The sequence below is a fragment of the Grammomys surdaster genome, unplaced genomic scaffold (assembly GCF_004785775.1).
Source record: "Grammomys surdaster isolate TR1022 unplaced genomic scaffold, NIH_TR_1.0 125946, whole genome shotgun sequence".
NCBI classification, from domain to species: domain Eukaryota; kingdom Metazoa; phylum Chordata; class Mammalia; order Rodentia; family Muridae; genus Grammomys; species Grammomys surdaster.
Genome location: NW_021620768.1, coordinates 64644 through 81413, shown reverse-complemented (window position 1 = coordinate 81413; position 16770 = coordinate 64644). Strand labels below are relative to the sequence as shown.

The 16770-nt window shown below is 45.6% G+C and overlaps 2 protein-coding genes across 6 annotated transcripts in view; one reads left to right on the top strand and one right to left on the bottom strand.

Moving 5' to 3' along the window:
- Dclk2 (doublecortin like kinase 2) overlaps nt 1-2519 on the top strand; it is a 132621-nt gene extending 130102 nt beyond the window's left edge. For 4 of the 5 annotated variants that reach the window (XM_028753097.1, XM_028753096.1, XM_028753095.1 and 1 more), the window contains one exon: nt 1255-2519. In XM_028753097.1, coding sequence (XP_028608930.1) covers nt 1255-1455 — 201 coding nt within the window. In that variant the 3' untranslated portion in view covers nt 1456-2519. The remainder of the gene's footprint in view (nt 1-1254) is intronic. The other variant, XR_003709445.1, reaches the window with a different exon arrangement.
- A 5267-nt stretch (nt 2520-7786) lies between these two features.
- The window catches only part of LOC114609023 (lipopolysaccharide-responsive and beige-like anchor protein), a gene marked incomplete at its 5' end in the record, with an annotated part of 68275 nt that continues 59291 nt past the window's right edge, over nt 7787-16770 (bottom strand). Inside the window, 2 exons of the mRNA XM_028753227.1 lie at nt 7787-8908; nt 13206-13357. Coding sequence (XP_028609060.1) covers nt 8818-8908; nt 13206-13357 — 243 coding nt within the window. The remainder of the gene's footprint in view (nt 8909-13205; nt 13358-16770) is intronic.

Genomic DNA, 16770 nt, shown 5'->3' with positions numbered 1-16770 from the left:
TCTGTCCCTGCTTCTCTCCCCTCCTGCCTCTCCCGCTGCTGCATTGCTTCCCCTGACTAGGTCCAAGGCCATGGTATGTACTAACTGCACCGCGAGCTTCCCTCTGCCACGCATGCTCATGTTCTCTTGGCCAGAAGAGAAGAGGGGAAATAGTCAGGGCTGTGTGGTTTTCTTCTACCCGGGAAAGTCCGTGAAGGAATAAGTGTTTGCTATATCTCTTGTGGTTGCTAGGGTGGAGTGGTCTGGACTGATACCAGCAGCTCCAGAGCTAAGTTTCAGACCATGCTTTTCCCACTCACCCCATTAACTGACACTGTCCTCGGAAGGTTACGAGTGCTAAGCTTTAGACTGCCAGGCTATGGGGAGCACAGCCTGGAGGCCACCAGCCTTGAGAAGACTGTCTTCTCCATCTGCTTATTTGTTAATCCGTACTGGAAATATCTATGGTACGGCCTATGGGAGTTAGACTGCAGAGTGCCTACTGGTCCTTTATCACATAGCTGAAGTGGTAACCGAAACCTGAAGTCCCCCCGTTTGTAGTGAACCCAGTAAAACGGCAGTTGCTGGCTCCTAGGGCACACAAGCCCCAGTGATACAAAGAAGACTCCATGCCTGGGTATCCCCGAGATGGGTCAGAAGGCAAGGGTATCCTCCAGCCTCCATACCCTTGAGAAGGTGAGCAGATGAGTAAGACCAGGAAGACAGCAGAATGCAGATGTCCCTCATAGGGAGAGGGGCAGGTAAGGACACCATGTGGCTGCTGCTACCCCAGTGGATTCCTGGTCATACCATATATGCCCTATGGATGTAATGGCATTCTTTATTTATGACACATGAGTACTGTATCCCTGTGATAGTAACTTTCTTTAGATAAGCATACTAGCTAAGATAGTGCAGCTGGCAGAGACTGGTGATTGCCCCAGCACTCCTAGGTATGGGTATAAGCAGGACACTCAGAATTCAGGTGCAGCTTACAGTGGAGAATTTCTCAAGCCACCTTGTATAGGCCAGCTGGCGTGGTTCTAGAGCGGTGTGTCCCACCACTCCCCCCAGCTACCAGCAGAGGCAAAGGGTGGCTGCTGGGACGGGTGCTGGTGGGGGCTCTGCCCCCCCCCCCAGGCTTCTACTCGAAGCCTGGCATATTTCTCCTCTTCTGTTTCTGTGCCCTGTGCATGCTGTGTCTTGCTTCCTGATCCTGGTAGTGCGATGGAGTCAGGCTTGGGTGATGTGTTATCTCTGCTTCTCTCTCCCCAGAACACGGCTCTAGATAAAGAGGGGCAGATTTTCTGCAGCAAGCACTGTCAAGATAGCAGCAAAACATCCAGGGAACAGACCTCGCCAGTCCCTCCCTCAGCCCAGGAGGCCCCTCCCCCACTGGAGTCTCCAGGGCCCCCTTGTCCTCCAGCCACCTCTGGCTGTGATCTGGCAGGGACCTGGCGCCGCCACCGAGACTGAACTCTGTGTACACAGGCCAAAGCCGCTCACCGTGCCAGGAAGGCCGCTCTTCACCAGGCCTCATCAACTCCTCGCTGAAAGAGCCTTTCTCTCCTGGCTGCTGCTTTGACAGTTTGTTGGCATGTTCTGTCACTGCCTGAGAACAGAACTGGGCATCCTGGAGCCAGTGTGCAGCATGGCCTCATGCACTTTGGGTTCTGCCCTCTCGAGTTCCTGGCCATGTCAAGCAAGCCATGCCAGTTGTGGAGACATATTTGGAGTGACTCTTTTTAAATCATCTGTGTTTTTAGTTCAGTAGACACTTGGCCGCTTTCCCCAGAGAATGTGCAACTTTTATCTGGAATTCCATCATTTTTATAGAAATGCATTGGATGAATTAGAATTCTCCCTATTGAAGGACACTCCACGTGCTCCCTTCTCAGGACACAGCTATGGTTCATTTGTTCTGTGAGAGGCAACATGGCCTCTTCCTCTTCTTTTAGGGGGCTTGAGGCACCTGGCTTCTGAATAGAAGTGAGTACTTGAAAGGGTCATCTGCCTCTGGGATGTCTGACTTTGGGAAGTGCATTCTTGATGCCCCAGGAAGCAGCTCCCCTCCGGCTGGGGTGCAGGGCTCACAGACCTAGCAGACATGCCCTCCCTCAGTTTCCCCTAACTTTCCCTATGTGTGTTTTAGGAAATGCTTATGAAGTTGGCCTGCGGGGTTTTCAGTGGAATGTGCAGCAGCTCTTGGCAGAGCAGGGTCAGCTCTGCTGTGTCATCACCAGGTTCTCCTCTGCTCTTTGTCAAGAGCAGGCAGAAAGCCATGGCAGGTCTGCTGAGACCCAGCGGGGACTGGGGCGCATGGTGCTCCTTGAATGTCCTGTGATCAACCTTCTGGAAGGCTGCTGGCAGTTTTTCCTATTTTCCACCACCCCACTCTTTTTAATAATTGTATATATAACTGTATTTGTTTTACTTGCTTGTCTTTGAAATGGGTGGGCCCCACAGTTCACTCTCACTGTTAGATTTTTGCCTTCTCCAGGTATCCTGAACCTGCAATAAACTCTTCCCTCTTCAGAAAAGCCATGGGATGGGTGGAGTTTCTGTGTGGTTCTTATGGAAAGTGCATGTGATCGGAGCACCTGTCCTTGGCCCAGACCCTCAGTGGAAGAGCACATAGATCCATGCCTTGGCTGGAGTGTACGTGAACACAGGTGCCAGACTTTGTGACCAGAGCATCAAAATAAGCAGGCTTTTCAGAGTGTGAGCTCAGGAACAGCAATAGAAAGGAAAGAGCGTGGCTGAACAGCTCTGTCCAGCCTGTCCCCAATGAGGTCCTGCTTTTCTGTGGCTCGTGTGTTATTTCCCTGTAAGGCTTCTTTCTGCTTGAAAAATCTTTTAAAAGAAAGATTTATTCTTAATTATGTGTATGGGTATCTGTGTGGCTGTTCATGGAGTCCAGAAGAGGCAGAAAAGGAAGCTGGAGCTGTGCACTGTCAGTCCTGGGTGCTGAGAACCAGACTGTCCTCTGGAAGAGCAGTAAGTGCTTTTCACCTCTGAGCCATCGCTCTAGTGCCAAGACGGAGACTTTTCAGTCTCTGTGGGTGCTCCACTGTCACAGGGGGAAGAGAGCAGGAGGTGGGGGCAGGGTGTCTGCTGTTGACCACTGCAGCTGCCTCCCTCTCTTCACCTGTGGTGCTCCCAGTGTGAGGTAAAAACTAAGTGTGTGACCAGGGCAGTAGCCGTCCATGCCAGGGAAGAGTCCTTGTTCAGCATGTGATTTTCTGTTTATCCCCATGGGAGGCTGACAGAGGCAGTGAAGCCCACACAGCTGCTCTGCCTCCATCCTTTGCTGTTGGGCAGGATCCCTCAGAAACCTTGAGAAGAACACAAGGTAAAGGAAAGCCAGGAAGCAGTGGCAGCTAGAGACCCAGGAGCTGCGTCTGGGCCCCACTGCCTGGCTGGTGTTCATCCAGGCAGCGAGGCCTAGGAAGGTGATCCTGTGTAAAGGTTTGAGACATACAGTTCCTCTGTCTGGTTTGCTGTGCAAACACTTAGAAGCTGTGATTCTGTTCTCACAATCCAGATTAAATACAGGTATTTCAGTTTTGGCTGCTTAGATCCAGTTGAAAGAATGGCACGTGCTCATTCAGACTCCTTCTCCTCCTGAGGATGGATCGGTGTGGAGAGAGGTTAAACTTGGAATGGTGGCAGAGAAATCAGGTAGGCGCCTGATGTCCTCCACAGCTGAGGTGGGATCTCTTGCTGGATCCTCTATCTCTGCCTCCCTTTGCAAAAGGTGGTGGGCATAGAAGCGTGTGACATGTGTTCACCACATGCGTTTGACAAGACTCTCAGAATTTCATCATGGCTAAGATGGTAATATGTGACTTAGGAGACAGGACAGTATGGGACAGAGTAACCATATTGAGAGAAAAGTGTTGATTAGTGTCTTGCAGAAAATTCTAGAGCAGCTTATCATCCCATGGCAATTATCAGTACATACCACTTGTATTAACAACATCTCAGTACCACATTAAAAAATTTAAATGGAACAGGTAAAGTACATCTTGTGGCATATTTTATTTAACCTAACATCTAAATATATCCAAAGTGTTATTTCATCACGTAACCAACATCAAAAAAAAGAAAAAAAAAAAACCTGGGTGATATTTTACTTTCTCATGTGTTGAGTTGGAAATCTGGAGTATGTTTACCTTGACAGTACCTCCCAATCTGGACTCAGAACATTTCAAGTGTTTAAAAGTCATATGGGCCCAGCAGCTGCCACGCTACAGTCTAGCTTCACAGATAAATGACGGCTCTCACATTAGTTCTAGGCAAATCTGTTTTCTATTTCTCATGATATGATGTGTGTGACAGGTAGAGAGAAGGTCCGTCATATTGAGCGCGAAACAGGTTCATGGGAATTGATAGCGGGTCAAAGCTCTGATCTGAGCCTGCGGTGTGAAATTAAAATGTGTGCTCCTAACTCTGTGAGAGTAGTCAAGCCGAAGTGCCAGGCAAGGAAGTGCCCATCACCATTCATCAGGGGCGAATCACTGCTGACACAGTCGTCTTCACACCACCTCAGGAGTGGGTGCAGGGCCCGGGCACCCCTTCCTACCAGAGTGGCTCTGTTGTGGAAACTTGAGAAGACAGTGGAGTCATGAAGGCTTTGAAGCTCTGGCACACAAAGATCGTAAGAAAAACAAAACAAAGCCCTGATGTACTGAACTCTGGGCACACTGATGTCCTGGTGATGGATGTTCTGTGCAGGCGGCAGACCTGATTTTTACCTGGGATGTGAGCCTGCAGTAGATGGTAGGAACTAAAGGGAGTCGGATTCCAGAGATACAGATGCTAATTGTGGGCCTGTAGCAGGGTCACCCACTTTCTGAAGGACTCGGACTCCTGAAAATGCCTAGGCATTGGTTGATCATCACATGGATACATAGTGAACTACGTTTTTCAACCTTATTTGAGTGTTGCATATCTAAGGGAAAGAAAAGCAAGTGTATATAGTACCACTTACCTCTGCCATATCTTAAGGGAGCCCTTTAATGGCAGTGGAGCTGGGCCTTTGCTGCTCTATAGGCCTCCTGTGGGACAGGGTCCTGATGTCTTCATCTCCGTGATCACTCCATGGGGCAATTGGCAAGCTTGCCACCCCTGTCAGTGCGGAGGACTGAGCTTCAGTTTTCAAGGGATCCAAGTCCAAAGCTGTTGAGCAGCTGTAGGTATGATCAAATCTCAGCCCAGTCCAACTCCCCAGACACTTAGTTTTGGCAAGGAAAAACGTTCTGAAATGTTCTCTGTGTAGCTCTGTCTGCCCTGAAACTCTTTGTAGATCTTGAACTTGGAGATCCTGCCTGCCTCTGCCTCCTGAGTACTGGGATCAAAGGTGAACGTCACCATGCAGGGCTAGCTACATATACACCCACCTGCCTGAAGAGGGCATCAGATCCACCTGTAGATAGTTGTGAGCCGCCATGTGGTTGGTTGCTGGGAATTGAACTCAGGACCTCTGAGCAGCCAGTGCTCTTAACCACTGAGCCATCTCTCCAGCCCCCAAACTATGAGTTTTAAAATAATAATCTTATGTTTTAAAAGAGTCAAGAAGAATGCCTTGTTTAACCACCGAAACAAGGTCTCACTATGTTCAGGCAAGGCTGGCAAGGCTGGCTTCAAACTCAAAAGTCTCCTGAAACCTCTTAGTTCCTATATTTCTTGCAACAATTTGTGAAGCCACAAGGATTAACTTTATGCAGAGAGTATCTCGCCTGCTTACTGTCCTCATCAAAGTAGGAAATGTTTCCTCTCACCAAGGTGGGCTGAAATGATCTGTTAGAAGCACTGTTGTACTTGGTTATTTGGAAGTTTATACATATTGAGGTTTGAACCTTTCTTTGAACATTTTCTGGCCAAGGCTGTAGTGAGGATGCTGCCCCACAGTGTAACTCACTAGCGCTGGCAAGCCTCACAGGCTCAGAGAGCGTCCTCATGTCTGCATGAACGAAAGGTCCTTTTGCTTCCTGATTAAGCTGGAATCTCCTTTGGCATCACTGGTCGCTGTGTTCTTCACATAGGCAGGATTGATGCAGTACAAGTTCCCAGACTGCTTGTGATCTGCGTGACCTGGAGCTCTTGAAATCACATCCAGGAAGAGTGCATGCAAAGTCACAGTGCCAGTCTCACCCCCAGCAGCCTGTCTGTGTTGGTTTAAACTGCGGCCTGCTAGCTTTATTTACTCATTTATTTATTGAAGGCTTGGTCTTTAATGAGGTGAGTCTGTGGGTAGGTATGTACATGAGTACAGGTGTCCTCAGATCCACTGGATCTGGAGTTCATAGCTTTCTGAGCTGGATGACAGGAAGAGCAATATGCAGTCTTGCCTGTTGAGCCACCTCACCAGCTCCTCCCCTGCCTACTGCTTTTAATGCTACTGCATTGGCTGAAGAGAGTGGAGTCTGCATGCATATGAGATGCTTGGCTATCTCTTACAAACCTGACTTGCATGGCTGCTGCTGTCCTTGACAGCATAGGAGGGTAGTGGCAGGCTCAGGTAGTCAGCGCCTTTAGCCTTGACTTCGCTCTACTGAATGAAAAGGGGCTGAGAGTTACCTCATCTCACAGAAGCCTCTCCTGGTTCCCATGGGGGCGGGGTTGTCTCTTGGATCATCTTCCTGACTTGTTACGTAGAACTGCAGAGTGCAGTTTCATCAGTAGGCAAAGTAGGTCCTTTTTTGAATTTATCCACAGAACTTTTTACTTTCCGGTATTTGGCATGTTCTGGGTTCTGGATAGTCATACAGAGAGAGCTGCCCACACATCAGATATTCTGTCAGATATTCTTGCTCTCTGCTTCTTAGCCCTCCTGCTTCCTCAGGGACCTATTATCCTAACTGACAAAACCATACTCTGTGAGAGTCCTGCTCTGTGAGAACTGGTAAGGAAGGAAGGAAGGAAGACCCTCTTAAAGCTAGGCTTAAACACCCTGGAGAACACTGACTACCAGCTTTGAGTGTGGCTGTGGCTCCCGTTGGAGCTTGTCACCTTCATCCCCAGCATCCTTGACTGCTCTTGTACTGACTGGTTTTCATTTATTTGAAGTGATGGTGGGGAGTTTTGTTTGTTTTAATGAAAATAGTTAAATTTGGGTAAAATAAGTAATATTGAATCAAATCAAAGAAATACTGTGTTAAACAGAGTCTGCACTAAGAAAGTCCTTGGTTCAGGCTAGGCATACATGTAGGGTATGCATGGCTTTTCTTTTGTGAAGTCTTCTGCTTTGAGCTATAAAGACAAAGACAATGGTGGAGACTGTCTTTCAGCCCCAGACGGCCTGTGTCCTGCTGTGACATAATGCAGCTGTTTTCTGCTGCTGTATTTTCCTTTATTTCCAAAGTGAAACACTCCTGTTAACCTCTAGTAATTTGTGCATTTCCTGCTCCTTTGTTTTGCTATTATTATTTTTCCTGATGGTTTGTGAAATGCTGGAGTGTCTCAGTGGTCCTTGTTTGGTCATTGGTGGAAGTCTCAGACAGAGAGAAGGAGGCTTAGCAGGAGAAAGCATTCTTATATTTTGTCACAGGAGTCTCTTTCATTGGTTACCACTCAAAACCTGAGCAACATCAGAGTGTGACATTTCTTTGTGAATGGTTATCCATGTTTGAAAATGTTTGGGTCAAAACGACATTTCCAACAACTTACATATGAGTTTCATTTCATTCTGTTCGGTCAGACTGAATTTGTCATTCTAGATCTTTGCTTTAGAGAGCATCTACATGTGCAGGGGAAAGAGGTCCAGGCAAGCTGCACAGGAGGCAAAGACAATGTCAGTTTCCACTCAAGTTCACAACATACAAAGAGTTTATTTATGTAATACAGACCTTTGCTCAAATATTTTCACAGAATTCCATACAGCAATCTACTAGAAAAAGTAGAATTATATGACACCAAAATAACATTGTTTCTTGGTACAAATTACTAGTCAAAAAGAAGGCAGAGAGAGTTTCATAACAAATAGGGGTAAGGTGGGTGCTGCTTACACGGTACTTGGTCACCTCTGATCTCGAGCCAGGACTGTGGGCTAGCGTCATGGGGAGTAGCCCCACCTGGCTCTGCCTCTTAGTAGGGCACTAGTGACCTTGGGCAGGCTTTGGTACTTACAAAGATTGTGAGCCCAAGAGCGTTTCCATCATTTCACCCTTTGCCATGAGGACGACAGATCAGGAAAAGCAGTGAGTATTTATGATTGCTATACTTAGATCTTTGTTGTTTAACACACAGTAACATAAAGTAGCCTCCTCTAACTATAATTTCCAGGTCTAACACATGCTCAAAGAAGAATATAGAAATAATTCACTGAGATGTTTTAAATTACATGTCATAATTTAAACGTTACTATTAAAACCCTAGAAATGTCAGCACTGAAGGAGCACAATTGTCTAGAAAAATACAGGACCCAGTACAGAATAAATTCCCCCGTCCCAGTATTTGAACCCATTTCCCTATTTCTAAAATCATATTTCTCAAGATTACAGATAAGTGGGAAATGTTTTTTCACACATAGCAAGAATTAGTGGGATTATTGGCTCCACTGTCTGTATCCATAATTGGTGAAAATAGACTTTTCATTATGACTAAAAATATAGATTTTTTTTAAACTACAGAAACCAGCAGCCAGTTTTCTGCTTTGCTGTTCCCCACCCCCAAATGTCAAGCAAAGTCTACAAAAATAGCAATTAACTTTAAAAAATATTTTGCTTGTTCAAGCAAATTTAAGTTACATTCAGATGTGATAGCTATTTCTATAGAATGATGTTCAAAGTCCCTCCTTGCTTGGCCTGAAACAGGACCACAGTGCATTTGTCACCATCAGTAGCGGGTTTGGTACTCATGATGCCAGCGGTTAAAGTCGTTGTAAAACAGAACAATGCTTCCCGAAGCCATGCCAGAAATGATGCACCTAGAGGAAGATGGACAAGGGTTGGTTACTGGGATGTAGTACTTTCTGCTGCCTGTGACAGCTGTGGTATACTGTTCTTGGTGACTGAAATGTAGACTCAAGTAAGCTCAGTACATTGACTTTGACAGCACAGAGACCATGGTCTGTGAAAATATGGATACTGCTAGAATATGTAGCCTGTCACTGGACTTTGAACAGATTCACTTCCACAGTGGGGGGCCTGCTGGAAACAATGCTTGCAGGAATCAGAGAGAAATCCACAAAGTGGTTGCCACTGGAGGAAGCACACATAGTCAAGGGACAGGAGGGGGAGGGGGAGAGATATGAATACTGCCTGGTATTCTGGGGCAACCTATACTCTGAGTAGGGCCCTGATCCTTGTAACACAATGACCTGATGTAGTGGTCAGTAGAGACAGGAGCTGCTTGCTCTCCTGTCCTGAGAAGATGGTGCAGGGACAGACAGACAACAGCCAAGAGGACCTCTGCTACTTGAGCCCCTCCCCTGCACAGTTTGGTTTGGGCCAGCTCTTAGGAAGTTACACTGAGTACCTTCCTGTACTTCATATTGAAACTAGAAACTAGAATCCATCAGTACAGAAGAGGCATCGAAGATCAAACTCTTACAGCAACTCCTCCCACAGCCATTTACATGTAAAAGAGATTAAACCTGGCCAAATGGATTAAAGAAATAACCCAAGTACATGCAGTGTACAGGATATTTATTTTAGAAAAACAAGTGGATTGAACAAACAAAAAAGTTCTGGGCAAGTAGTAATAGAGAACTTAAGTGGCCCACGTCAGAGGCCTCAGTCAGAAGCACTGTACCAAGAGGCATCGACACTAAATGTTACCACAACACAATAAGCAGGCCCAGGATGACGTGGAGCAAATTGCACAGAAGGGAGAAAGAGATGGTTCTCTAGTCAGCTGGAAGCTTTAAAATCCTACTTTGAAAACATGTAGAATAACCAGACAATGGATCCTAAAAAGTATACAAGCCACACAGACCAAACACCAAGCCAATAAGAGCAAAATACACGTTTGGTTTGCTAGTGCACATGTATGCTGGTTTGAATAAAATGGCCCTTATAAGATCATAGGGAGTGGCATTAGTAGGAAGTTGTGTTACTGGTGATCGGCTTTGAGGTTTCAGAAACTCAACCCAGGCCTGGTGGCTCATGCTCTCTGCTGTCTGTGGACTCGGGTGTAGAACTCTCAGCTTCTCTCCAGCACATCATCTGCCGGCATTACAGCCATTCTTCCCACCATGATGATAATGGACCAAACCTCTGAACTGTAAACCTGCTTAAATATTATCCTTTATAAGAGTTACCATAGTCATGACGTCTTTTCATACCAATAAAACCCTAAGACAAGGTGGAATAATCTCTGGGGTAAAGCTTGTATGTTTTGATGATTTAATGTGAAATCATGCAAAGTATCTTTTAAGATCATAACAGAATGAACTAGTGGTCAGTAACAAAGTAAAAATTGGAAAATGCACATGGATGAACATTAAAACCAAACAGAAACCACACCAACACCGGCTACAGCAAGGGCGGAGAGGAAAGGTGTAGCCATAAATACACTAGAAAACAGTCTTATGTCCTAACTTCAGACTTTTAATGACATAGAAAAAGAGTAAACTGAACCCAAAGCTGGAACATTTTAAGAAATAGGAAATAGAAACAGGTATTTTATATAAAATAGGGCTGCTGAAAAGATCTGCAGAACTGATACAGCTTGAGCTAAGGATGCTATTATGAGACATAAGGATAGTTGCACAGTAAGTTAAGCACCTCAGATGAGGTGTACAGATAAACTCAGTAAAGTACTGTAGGCCACACAGTGTGGTAATCCTACCAAGAAATTAAAGGCAATTACTACTTTTTCAAATTCTTCCAAAGAATGGAGTAGAAGAAACACTTCAGTGTTTACCAGTTTCCTGATACCAAAGCCAAAAAAGAAAAAAAACCTAGCAACAAAAATCACTAAGCAACATTACAGACCAATAGTATTTCCTTGAATGGATACTGATCCCAACTGCTAGCAAACCGAATCCATTAGTGTCTTATAGGAGTAAATATCATGACAGGTTTTCCTCTGGAATATAAGTATAGTTGAAGGTATAAAATACACTAGAGGATATTAATAGGATAAAAAGCCCACGTATATCTCAAATGACAAAATTCAATATATTTACTATTAAATGCCTTCAAGTAAGAGTGTTCATGAAAACCCCATAGCTAACAGTCCTACCAAGTAGTGGAAGATGAATTTTTACATCATTAGAACAAAGTAAAGATGGCCGCCGTTACTGCTTTTATTCAATGTAATGCTTGATATCCCAACATAGCTACTAAGCAAGGAGGGTGGTGCATTTAAATTGGAAAGAGAAAACGACCTGTCACAAGGTACATGGTCTTACATGTAGAAATTCAAAAGACTACACACAAAACTGTTAGTGCTTAAAAATAAACTCAGAAAAAAATCAGTGCTTTTATTTTTTAAAGACAGGAAGGATCTCTGTGTAGCCCAGGCTGCCTTGAACTCATAATCTAAGCTATAGAGTGCTGGGATTACAGGTATACACCATGATGCCCTGTAGCAGTTTTATGCACTAACGATGTAAAAGAGAAATTAAGAACAATTAACATTTGCAGTAGCATTAAGAATAAAAACCTTAGGAATATATTTGAGCAAGGAGACAAAGCTTATATATTGACCAGAAACACTGCTGGAAGAAACAAATGGAAGCACCCATATAAGTGGACTGGAAGATAATATGTTAATATCAGTGTCCCCAAATGATCAGCACATTGCTGTGATCCCTGACAAATTTAGTATTTCACAATGCAAAAACACTTGAAAATTTATGTGAACCTCAATGCTGAATGGCCAAGAACAATCCAGGAAAAACGTAAAAAAAAAATGTACCTCATAAAAATTGTACATTTAAAGACCACAGATGACAGAGACAACACAGAGGTTGCTGAAGCCAGAGAGCCCTTCACACCATGAGCGAAATCAGGGTTCTGCACTGCCTGCTACAATGCAAAATTGTAGGGCAGTTCAGGAATTCTTCAAGATACTACAATTACCACATGGCCCTCCAATTCCACTCCTAGGTCCAGACCCAGAGGGGCTGTGAGAAGGAACTGAAAAGGAGATTTGTACATCACTGTTCACAGCAGACCACAAACAGATAAAAACAATCCAAGGTGCCCACAGATAGATGGGCAGACACACAGAATAGGCATATGACAGTCAATCTCCCCTAAGGGGGGGGGGCAAGATTCTGACACATCACAACATGGGACTGTGAAAACATGCTGAGTGGCACAAGCCAGCTATAAAAAGATCCTGTAAGCTTCTGTGTACTAGAGGCGCCTGGAAAAGGCAGATTCAGAGATGAGAAGGACGGGTGTGAGCAGGGTGGGGTAAGGGTGGGGGAGGTGGACCTGTGAATGGGCACTCTGGGATGGTGGAGAGTTCTGTAGACTACAGCAGGACCATGAGGCTGCTCAACATGGTCAATGTACTCTAGGCTATAAAACCCATCGGAAGTGGTTCTGATGCGAAGTTTTAAGCTATGTTGCCATAATAAAAATCAGAAGTAAAAAGAAATGACAATATTTTAAGTGTAAGTTGCTAAGTAAGCAGTATCCTCCCCAAGTCTATAACTTGGGATGTTTTAGGATATTAAGTCGGATCTCTCCAGAGGCAGACATAAAAGGTATTCTACAGTACACATATTTACAGCCCTTAAAAGTCTTGTTGAAGACACAGAAAGATGAGGCTGTAGAGATGGCTTGGTGAGCAGAGTGCCTGCAGTGCATGTGTGAGGACCGAGACCAGACCCCAGTACTTACAGTCAGCATTCACGAGGCAGAGGTGGGAGGGAGTTCCAGAGCAAGCCAGGAGCTAGCCCAGGTGAACCAGCAGACTTTGTTTTTTTGTCTATACATGTGTGAATATATATACATACATGTGTGGATATACATACATGCACGCATGTGTGAATACACATACATGTGAGCATACCGCACACAAATGCGCAACAAGCTTGATGGCAGTTTCTGAGCCTTTGTGGCTTGAGTCCTGTCTATTCTTGAGAGCCCAGTTTTATCTAAGAATGTCAGGAAGTTGTACTTTGTACAGTGTGCTTGTGTAGTAGATGTTAGCTCTTGAGATTGTGCAGGTGACTGTAGTACTCCACCAGCCCTAGGTCACTAAAGTGATTCGCACCAGTCTTCAGTGACCCTGTGGTAGTTGAGGGTTCAGGTGTTACTTACCTCTGGTCGAAAGAAAGGGCCATGGCCCGGATCCCAGCATCACAGCCCGGGTAGGCAAAGAGCTGCTTGAGGTCCGACACCTGGCGCACTATCACCACCCCGTTGTCTCCTCCTGTGAGCAGGTACTGGCCATCTCGGCTCAGCTGTATGGCCTGTGAGACAGTAACAGTCAGTGGCAACATGGCTCTAGGGAAGTGGGCCTGAGTAGGGCATGGCATGTGGTGCAGTGTGGAAGAAATCCGTAGTTCTTAGGACACTGAGCTATGGAAGACAGTTCTAGAGGAAAATGGACAAGATTGGACAATACCAGTGTTGTGGGTTTTGTGCCACAAACTCAGTTCTGCAGATTTTGAGAGAGCACATTATGGGTGGGACCAGCGCACTGTCATATTGAGTGATGTCACTGCCTCCCTTGACCTGGCCAAGACAAGCAGGCAGCTGCTAGGCAGTGTTGGGGTGACAATGAAGCATAGCTCCCCAGAATGTCAGGCCCCAAGCTGCTGTATTGTAGCCTGCCTCATGGCCAGCTCCAGGCTGTGGCCAGTCTCTTACCTTGTTGACTAGGTAATTCTCCTTTACTCCCTAAGAAAGCCTGTGGGCAGAGTGCAGACTCCTTATTTATTATGTGACAATTTTTTGGAAATGTGGTCTCATAGAACACAGGGTGGCCTTGAACTTGTGAGTCTCCTGTCTCCATACCCTGAGATGCCTAGCAAGCACCAGCACCCAGGTCCATGGGCGTACTGGCAGGTGTGTTACCAGTTGACCTACATCCCCAGCTTCATTATTTCTTTTTTTAATTGTTGAGAAAAAAATTTCAGTTTCATTAATATTATGGATTCTTAGTATAAAGGCTTAAAAATAAGGCTTTGTCAGGACTCGGGAAACCCCTCTGCCTATGGCCACTTTCACAGTAGTTAAGGTAGATGGAGTCCTCAAAGCCTAGAACAGGTAGGTGTCTTTTCCCCTGACCGAAGGCTCCTCTACTACCACAGCCACAGCCTGCCCCGCCCACTGTCACTGAGCCACAGCCTGCCCCGCCCACTGCCAGCTGATCTTTGCTTCCTCAGCTTCTACTCTCCTACCAGCAGCTGGGGGAATAAGGTTCTAGCAGCCCTGGCAGGTGCCATCTGCCTGCCTACCTGACCACGGTGGGTGCGGGCACAGACTGCTGACCCCTGAAGAATAAAATGCCCTGGTTTTGCATCACAACTTTAGTATCACTGCCTTTTATCTTTATTCTTTGATTTTTTTTTTAATTAGAGAAAAGAAAGGACTGTTTGCTATCCATTCAGTTCACACTGATGCCAACTGTCAGCAATCCACTGGACACAGCTTATTCTCAAGAACATGGCAATACATCTAAAAGAAAGAAAGATAGCTTCATTGCATCTTACATGTCACTAAGTCTCATTACTACATACACACTATTAAGAGTTTCCATTGTGGGCTGGAGAGATGGCTCAGCTGTTAGGAGCACTGACTGCTCTTCCAAAGGTCCTGAGTTCAATTCCCAGCAACCACATGGTGGCTAACATGGTGCCCTCTCCTGGTGTGTCTGTAGACAGCTACAATGTACTCATATAAATAAAATAAATAAATCTTTTTTTAAGAAGTATTTCCATTGTGAATAAAAGTCCTTCCACATTCATTCCACAAACAGCAGTCTTAGGGTCTGGGAACTGCACTGAAGAACAGAACAGCAGCTACTTTACACACCTATAAAACACAGCTGATGAGACTCCCCTAACTTCTTACTTGAGGCTTTCTTCTGGGTGAGTGCTATATTGAAACCAGCAGTCTTCAATTCTTTGTTCTAGTAAGAATCTCTAATCCTGCTGGTGTTCTTGAATGAAGTGAAATGGAGACTCTTAAGATGTGTGCCACCTTTAGAATACTGCATGACTCTGGTGCCTCCCAAGGTAAAAAAATCATTCCCTAGCTTCTCTTACAGGGGATCCACTACCTTCCTTTGGCATGTGAACCAGTCAAGTGTCTGCTGAACTGGGCCCCTCCCTCCAGTGCAGTCTGTCACTGGCTCTTACTCTAACCCTCTCTTCAGCATCCAGGTCTACTGTGCTAGGGATCTAAGGTGACCCCAGAGATGCTTTAACTCAGCTCTGGATCCCAAGCATTTGGAGGTACTGCAGCTGCACTGGTGCCTGAGGATGCTGGCAGGTCACAGCAGTCTCTGGGGATGCTCATATCCTGAAACAGCCGGGGGGAAAAAGAAAAGTTCTCTTGAGGGAAATGGTGGTTAGACTTTATGTTGTAATCTTGTTTTGAAGGGACTGCCTGCTTACGTCTAAGCTATTCATTACAACCCCTGCATGGTGTGCAGCTGGTGTACAGTGTGATTTCCTTTAACCAATGTGCCAGTGAGCAATACGGAATTGGGGAAAAGGTAGGTGGGGAACTGTGGTTAGTGTACAAGTTGCCAGGCTGCCTGGTATTTCAAAGAAATGGAATTTTCAGTCTAGGCTGGTGACTAATTCTTTTTATTTCTGTATGTCTTGGGTTTCCAGCCTGCTGTTTCCTTGCCTGCCTCCTAATGCACTTAGCTGGGAAAGTGTCAGCCTCTGGAGCCTGGGACAGAGAGGGCTCCTTTACGGCTAGCTCGCTTTAATCACATGGTTGCCACTTACAAGTTAGTATGATAAAGTGCAGGCATGCTGGGGAAAGCAATGGATTGTTTAGGCCTAAAACCCAGTGGGGAATTTCACTGGGGGAAAACGATGGCTTCAGGGTACAGGGGAGAGGCCTGTGAGTGTAAACAAGCCACAAGAGCCCCCTGCTGCTGCCTCGAGGCCCTTCCTAGAACCTCTGGTCTAACTGGAACACCACAGAAACTATTCTAGTCAGTGGACAGCTTTAAATTATTTTACAGATTTATTAGTGTAGCTAACAATATAATCACAGTTCAGAGTGACAGATTATCAACATTATGATTGTAAAGAAAGGAGGAGAGAAGCCTCTGTTGTGTACTTGGCTTAAATGGCGGATTACAGGAAATAAGGGAGAAATAAAAGCAAAGTGAGTTTGCCTGTTCAGACCATTTGAGGTGCAGGTAGCTCTCAGACAACCAGAAAGTGAGAGGAGAGAAGTGTCCACTGGACCTGGACCTCAGAGCACCCGGGCCTTTGGTTTTGGACCAGTGCTGCCTGTGTGCACAACTGCTGTTGCTCACATCCAGACCCTGAGGTTTCCTTGGGAGAGCTGCCATAGAAGCCCCCGGTGGTAGTGATGATGATGAGTTAACTGTGCAGGAGTAGTCTGCACCACCCTGTGAAGTGCCTGACTCTGCTGCCACTCAAATGTCCTCCTTGTGCATAGGTCACGTCACCTCCATTCCCATTTTATTTTATTTATTTACTTATTTTTTTTTGAGACAGGGCCTCTCTGTGTAGCACTGGCTGCTTTGGAACTCTCTTTGTAGACCAACTGGCTTTGAAGCCATGGAGATCCATCTGCCTATACTTCCCATGTGCTGGGATTAAAGGTGTGTGCTACCATGCTTGGCTCTTCAATTCCCATTCTAAAAATGACAGGGACACCCCAGCTTTTC